Source organism: Euprymna scolopes, chromosome 32 (assembly GCF_053919585.1).
Source record: "Euprymna scolopes isolate OS-2025 chromosome 32, ASM5391958v1, whole genome shotgun sequence".
In the NCBI taxonomy this organism is placed as follows: domain Eukaryota; kingdom Metazoa; phylum Mollusca; class Cephalopoda; order Sepiida; family Sepiolidae; genus Euprymna; species Euprymna scolopes.
Window position 1 is genome coordinate 84,538,332 of NC_136513.1, and position 8,873 is coordinate 84,547,204.

The 8,873-nt window shown below is 32.9% G+C and overlaps 1 protein-coding gene across 2 annotated transcripts in view; it reads left to right on the forward strand.

Annotated features, from left to right (window-relative positions):
• The first annotated feature begins 716 nt into the window (after positions 1-716).
• Positions 717-8,873, forward strand: part of LOC145256460 (acylphosphatase-1-like) — a 417,812-nt gene continuing 409,655 nt past the window's right edge. Inside the window, exon 1 of one of the 2 annotated variants that reach the window (XM_080115389.1) lies at positions 717-1,318. In XM_080115389.1, coding sequence (XP_079971515.1) covers positions 1,267-1,318 — 52 coding nt within the window. In that variant the 5' untranslated portion in view covers positions 717-1,266. The remainder of the gene's footprint in view (positions 1,319-8,873) is intronic. The other variant, XM_080115390.1, reaches the window with a different exon arrangement.

Sequence of the window (8,873 nt, forward strand, 5' to 3'; positions counted from 1 at the left end):
ATATATATATACTCCCTGCATATATATATATATATATATATATATATATATATATATATATATATATATACTCCCTGCATATATTGGACTCCCCGCATATATATATATATATATATATATATATATATATATATATATAGGTGTGTGTGTGTGTGTGTGTGTGTGTTATATTTTTATACGTGTCTATTTCGTAGGTATATATATATATATATATATATATATATATATATATATATATATACGTTTTTATGTAAGCTTATACGCACATGCATAGTTAATGACACGTTACCGCATGTGCTCATACGATATCCATATGCAGAGAAAAATTATAGGCACATATGTCATCCCACGTTTAAATACACTCTTCTCTCTCTCTCTCTCTCTCTCTCTCTCTCTCTCTCTCTCTCTCCCTCTCTCTCTGTATATACAAATACCATTACTATTATTTACAACTGGCGTCGAATCTTGCAGCGTTTAGCCACAATGATGAGTTCTTGAGGCGACGGATCACATGTCCGTAGATAACTTTTACACACACACACACTAACACACACACACAAACGCGCGCACGCGCACACACACGCACACACACACACACACACATATATATATATATATATATATATATATATATATATATATATATATATATATATATATATACACACGGATGCACACACTCGTACGCCCATGCGTAGTAACTGACACTTTAACTTATTTATACTCATAGTGCCTTGACCATATGTAGAGCAAAATGCATATATACAGCTGATCAGTTCTGCTTGCATCGTTGTATATATGTGTGTGTGTTTGTTTGTTTGTATGTGTGCGTGTGTGTGTGTTTGTTTGTAGTTGTGTGCGTGTGTGTACGTGTACGCGTCGCGTCCCCCGCGTTCAAACATTTACACCATGCTGAGCGCCTCACCGCCCCCGTTCGCTGCACAACCCCACCCTCACTTACTTAACGCGCAAGCACTGCCTACTCGGCGTGTCCTTACGCACACTGCCGTCTATCTGCTATATCACCACACAGCAACAGGTATACACCACACTTCACGCAAAGCTATTGACTGAACACGACTTGTTCCAGCCATCTTCCGTGCGGGAAACGTCTCTACTTTTTTTTACCCCGTTGATAAAATAAAATTTCAAAAGAAAAAAAAAAGCGACTCACTTTGGACATTGATCTCTTTTCTCCGCACCCGAAAGCAGAAACAATCAAACGCAACCGATAAAAATGTAGCGTTTGGATATGAATTATTAGCCATGGCAGGCACTTTGCTCTCTGTGGATTTTGAGGTTCATGGTAAAGTCCAAGGTAAGACAGATACCCGTTTGCTACCCTACGTATCGTCCGTGCTTTCCTCCCTCGTTCCAACTCGGGTTATTGTGATCGCAATGCATACATCTGGCGAATCTGAGTCTTTCTTTCAATCACTGTTGTCTGTTTGTTTGTTTTTTTCCTTTTTCATTTATTTTTCTTGTTTTAAATCGACAAATTATACATGTTTCGATTAAAGGAAAAAAATCTTAACATTTCTTTATCCGGTTTCGTTCTTTAGCGGAAATCTAACATACTTATCTCGCGGCAAATCCATCTCTGATGAGTCATAACGTTAATATTTTCGGAGTAGGTAACGATAAACGGGACTGCCCAGCTATCAGAGATCAACACTGCAAAGTTAAACGCCACGAAAAGCTAGTCATAAGAGTCTTAAATAAATAACGCACTCTTTCTTATTTACAGTTCGTCTTCGTAAACTTAATGTAGAACACCCCTATCATATGTTCCAATTTAAAATCTGCGTCACTGACTTTTATTTTTACAGTGATTAAAAAAAAAAAAAATTGTTTTGTATTGAAAGATCATAACCCCCCCCCCCCCCCCACACACACACACAAACCACCTGAGGGCAGTTAGACATAAGCACGTTTTTTTTTTTTTTTTTTTTTTTTTTTTTAAAGGTGAAAAAAATCCAGCTCCCCCAAAACGGGGCAGTCTGGAGCACGGAAAAATGTTAATTCAAAAAGGATATTTTCTTTTGTGACTTTGGGAAAAAGGTATCAGAGCAGAAGCAGAACATATACTACAGTTTGCTCCTAATCATAATATTGGCAGTGACACGGTGTAACAATAAAAAATTGGCTATCAAGAAGCAAAGTTTGATTTTTAGCTCTAATGCTATTTGGGTCTGACTTTTAAAATGCAATAATTATATATATATATACACAGGGTGACCCCCTCTAAAAAAAAAAACGGGCCCCAACTCTAATTAAGCCCCGTTTGTTAGTGTTTTGTCCGAATGAAATGAAACTTTGTTCATAACTAGTTTATTATATTCAAAACATCACATCAAAACACTAGGGTCTTTGGCCTTTTTTTCTCCGTTGACTGTAAAATGCACAGGAAAACAATTAAATGTCCTGTTTTTTTTTGGGGGGGGGGGATACTATATATATATATATATATATATATATATATATATATATATATACCCCCTTATTTAAATACATCTTTCTCTCGTTGGAATTTCTTGACCCATTATATATATATATATATATATATATATATATATATATGTATATATATATATATATATATATATATATATATATATATATATAAACACACACAGATATATATATATATATATACATATATTAGTGATGGGACGATCTCAATATTTTTCCCGATTCCGATACAATTACAGATTCCGTACTAAATTCCCGATTCTGATACACTTTCCGATTCTTTATAAATATCTAAATATTTAGCCATAAAATTGTTATTTTGTTTCGATTATCATAAAAGCACATGTTTTCTGAAACATAAAATCACACTTGTAAATGTTGTTGGATAGATTTTAGTTTTAGTGGTGGTTCAAAATCAATAAATATTTATTATTTTATCATTATTGCTAGCAATGAAAGATTTTTCTCTAAAAAAAAAAAATTAAATAGAAAAGACAATTAAAAGAATCGTTTTTGGCATTGGAAAATAGATACAAATTATCTGATTCCGATACCGATTCTGATACCCCCCAAAATTCCGATTTTTCTAATTTCCGATTAATCGTCCTAACACACACATACGCTCGCACACACACACACACACACACACACACACACACACACACACACACACACACACACACACACACACACACACGCGTGCCGGGTTCGAGGTCTGTAATGGTTACTCCATCGCTTACTCTAATAAAACTTTCAGAAACCTATGAATCCATATATCCTCTCCTCCAGATATAGATTAAATAGTAATGTGAGCCGCGGTTTGGCAACTCATCTAGAAGAAGGAAAACACCGTATTAATATCTCTGGACTGTACCAGAGACTTGGGGTTTCTAATTGCGCACCCCTTGCTATGCAAAAGACTTTTCGTGTATTCACTCTTGCATTGAATATGAATTACTGTCTAGTGGTTGAAAATGTTTCTAAAGACATTGAAATATAACTTCAAAACATCGATCACCCTCTGGTCAAATGGTTAGAGTCGCCGATTATCAATTAGATTATATATATATATATATATATATATATATATATATATATATATATATATATATATATATATATATATATATACAGGGTGTTCGTAAAGTTACTATACAGTCTTACAAGTTACTATACAGACACCCTGTAATATATTAAAAAAAAATATTAACTATTAATACAAATATAATACAATAAAACAATAAGACGGTATAGTAACTTTACGGACACCCTGTATATTATTATCAATTAGATTATATATATATATATATATATCGATTATCAATTAGATTATATATATATATATATATATATATATATATATATATATATATATATATATATAGCAAAAATGGTAATTAGTAAAACTCTGAACAAAGTGCTCAATACTATTGCAGAGCAAACGTTGCTGGGTCGTAGATACGATTCGGTAACGGAAACATGTGTAACCAAGCAGATAAAACAGTAATAAAAATATATAAGTACATATATATATATATATATATATATATATATATATATATATATATATATATGTGTGTGTGTGTGTGTGTGTGTGTGTGTGTGTGTGTGTGTGTGTATGTGCGTGTGTGCATTGATAATACTAGAAGAAAGAAATACCAGAGTGCTCAATTATTTAAATTATTCCAAAAAGTAAATCACTAAAAATAAGAATATAATATTTACTTATAATGGTGTTATAGAGCATCAAGTCAAGATGACACCATCGTTTTCTAGTCAGTGCATGTTCAAATTGAAACCAACGGTATCATGTTGACTTGACCCATCAAGGTTCACATCATATGACATAATCACGTTGGGAAACCAATCCTCGTTAGATTACTGAAGGTAAAACCAGGTTAAACCTGGTCAGTAATAAATGGATGACCATTTGGTTCTGACCAGACGCTGTATGTAGGAGGACCTTGTGACCATTCCGCAAGAACTGCAAAACCCTAATAACTGTCATCTCTCCTGACAGGGATATGCATGCGACTGTGAAATAAATATTCCCATTACACTTCCTCCTTTGGAGGAAGCCGATTTACCTCGACTAGAATGAATGTTATATCTGTTTTTCTGTCAGTGAGGGTTCAAATCCTACTGGCTCTCCTCAGTCGGGGTTAAAAATTTTGGTATCATATTGCTTTGGCTTGATATCCTGCGCGCACACACACACACACACACACACACACACACACACACACACACACACACACACACACGTGTGTGTGTGTGTGTATATATATATATATATTATCGACTGCAAGAATAGAAAATGCTACGTTTGTAAATAATAATAATCAAACAATGGGCAAAAGTTCTCGATATATATATATATATATATATACATATATATATATATATAATAAGTAAGTATATATATATATATATATATATATATATATATATATATATATATATATATATATATATATACTTACTTACTTATTAAAACATTAAATTTGGATACAGGAACGAATCTCACAGGTAAGGAAGACATTTTTTGATAGCATGAATAGGTAAGCCAAATTGATCTTTAGCAGGAAACTAGATCTAATATCTGGAACACAGTTTGTTCTTGTGATTAAGAGAGGTGATGTTTGATGAACACTGCCGAGGAGCCATGATAAATATACTATTTTGTTTTTAAATCCCCGAAACCGTGTTTCATGGTAGACAAGTGATGATCCCTTCAATAACATTGTGAATTCGAGAAAGCAAGTTTATGCAACGATTTAAATGATTTACGCATTGAGCTCTCCCACTTAAGATTTTCTACAGAATTGCATTATCATTTACAAATTAATATTTTATACACACACACACACACACACACACACACACACACACACACACACACACACACACACACACACACACATATATATATATATATATATATTGGATTTTATGTATTGGATTTTACTTGTACAAATGGAAATGTTTTTTAACATGTTTTATTAACTGTTTGCTCGTATTATAAGCTCTATTTCCTATTTGGTTTTATCGAGCTGGCTGAGATAATTTTATAAATATTAATTCTTTAATATTTATAATATACTTTAATTTTACCATCTTGGATCATTTTGGTAAATTTAATTGTAATTGTTATTTTATATATATATATATATATATATATATATATATATATATACATATATATATATACATATATATATGTATATTGAGGTATACGTATTTAAACACAAACACACACACACGCACATATATAGGTGCATGCATGTCTCTATATGTCTCTATCTATCTATCTATCTATCTACTATTATATAACTTTGTGTGTGTGTGTGTGTGTGAGTTTAAACTTTTATGTGACTTTGTCCACCATACATTGTCTTTAACATTGCAATGTATACTACAATGTATTGTATACAAAATTACTGCGGACGAGGGCATTTAAAGTTTCCTCTAAGTTACAGGAGATGGGTCCCCAACTAGAGCAGGCAGTCAATCGATTTGATAGAAAAAATGGTCGATTGTCCCAATTCAGATATCACTAAAAATATGGGAGTGCAAAACTTTCGTTGATTATCATTTAATTCCGGGTAGCATCGAGTCTCCCTGCTAGTATGCATAAAAACCTCTGTATATGTAGATGCATGGCTATGCACATACATATATACATGTATATATATATACGTACGCTAATATTCAAAATCTGACCAGAAAATCAACTTTCTATCCCAAACCAGAAGTCCTTTTCAGGCGACTTAATAAATGGTTGCTTTCCACAAAAGAAACAAGTCCTGAAAAATCTTATTCTTAAGGTAAAGTAAGGCCTCTAATTTAAACCGATTATTTATCAGAAATATATATCTTAGTTATCACCCTTGAATAGCTTTGACCTGATTATATATATATATATATATATATATATATATATATATATATATATATATATATATATATATATAAAAGCAAACAGTTAATGAAATATGTTAAAAACACTTTGAAATGAGTTAAAAACATATTTAATCTGAAAAGGAAACCCTAGATAGATTTACTTGTACAAATGGGAATTCTTTTAACTTTCTTGAAGTTTGACATTTGGATTTTACCGTCAATGGATTTTTTTTTATCTTCCACCAGACTATCCATTAATGTATAATCACCTTTTTCTTTACCATATTTCCTCTGCTTAACTTATTTTGTTTTCAAGTAAGATCTTTGACTTATTTATTGTTTCATCAAATACTTCTGCATACAAAATCCGATCCTGCATTTTGCTAATTCCTACCCTCTGATGATAAGGAGAGTATTTCTTCGAAACTCCGCGGATTAAGGACTATCCATTTATCTAGTGTTTCCTTTTCAGATTAAATATGTTTTTAACTCATTTCAAAGTGTTTTTTAACATATTTCATTAACTGTTTGCTCATATTATAAGCTCTATTTCCTATTTGGCTTTATCGAGCTTTTATATCTGGCTGAGATAAGTTTATAAATATTTATTCTTTAATATTTATAATTTACTTTAATTTTACAATCTTGGGTCATTTTGGTAAATGCAATTGTAATTTTCATTTTATCTATCTATCTATCTATCTATCTATCTATCTATCTATCTATATATATATATATATATATATATATATATATATATATATATATATATATATATACGAGCATACAGTTAATAAAACATGTTAAAAAACACTTTGAAAAAGAGTTAAAAACATAATTTATATATATATATATATATATATATATAGATATATAATTTATATATATATATATGCATAGATCATCGTATAACGATTAGATCACTCTCTGACTGACATAATTGAACATTTAAAATTAAAATGTTTAAATTCAACGCTATTTCACGCGGTTAATGGTAGCCGAATGAATACGGTCTCTGCTAATCGAACCAGAGATATCTCGTGGTGCGGGGTTCGAATCGTTCGGCTAGCGTTAATCGTGACACCCTCCACTGAAGAATCCCGAAAGGATGAAGCACTAGTGTCTGTAGGTATTTAATTATTATAGCAAAAAATAATTATATATATATATATATATATATATATATATATATATATATATATATGTGTGTGTGTGTGTGTGTGTGGGACTGTGTTTGTGTATGTGAGAGAAAGGAAAACTCTTAACCAAAATACTCAACGAATTTTCGATCTACAGACTTGAAATTTGGTATATAGGGTATTCAGACATGTGGAAAAATTTTAATCGGTTTTTATCCGGAAAAAACGGTTTCAAGAGGGGGAGGCAAAATTGAAAACATGAAATCCAGATTTGTTATGTTCACATTTTTTTTTTTACACAGTGGTCACCACTTATCAAGGCCCGGAAGCCACTCAGGGATAAGGGTTATTGCAAGTACATTACGCTAGTGTAGAGATTTGATGAAATGTTTACTTAAGGGTCGGTTCATTAGGAATTTGTTAACGTTGGACTTAAACACATCCAAGTTGTAGTCAGGTGGGAAGCAGGCAGACGGAACAGAGTTCTACAGGCGTGCAGTTCTAAGAAAGAAGCTTTGTTCATGGAATCCACGTTTTGATTTAGGCACAGATAAAGAGTGGGGGAAATTTCTCACAGTGGATTCAGCTAGACGGGTGTTTTTCGTGAAAGATTGGCGAGGGGGGACCAGAGATTGGAGTTCAGACGAGCACCTGCCATGGAAATAACGATAAAACAAGGAAAGGCTCGCAACGTCTCTTCTGTGGGAGAGAGGTTGCAAGGTAGAGAAAAGGGCATCCCCCACTAAGCCACGAAGTCTATTTTGTACTCTGTCAAGGCAGGATAGGTTGTTTTTAGCAGCTCCTGCCCAAATATTGCATCAGTATTCTATCCTTGGACGTACTTGGCTTTTATATAGATAGAGAATTGCATCAGTAGTGAGATATCTTCTGGAGCGGTAGAAGGATCCCACCATCTTTCCAGCGACCTTGGCAACAGACTTGACATACGTGTTCCATTTCAGATCAGGAGTAAAGGTCAAACCCAGAAGCTTATCAAAACACGGGGCCTCTCCCAGACGAGAGCCATCCATCCCAATTGATGCCAGATGGGGATCAGAGCGTTGATGATGTAAGGAGTGGAGTTAAGATTAAGTAGGTTTGAAAACACTTTATAAAAAACGCGCCAAGCCGCCGTAATGTCTATCGCACTTGACCCACTGTATTTGGGTTTCGATCTCTGACCGAGGTTTTTTCTTTTTTTTTTTTAACATACAAGAAGTGAACTGTTTAGAAAACAACATAATACTCGCATGCACATGTCTCAGTTTCTGTATGAATAAAAAATAATATTATGCGTACTTTATGACCGGGCGACGCCGAGTGGGCTGCTAGTATGTATATATATATGGTAACCACTGT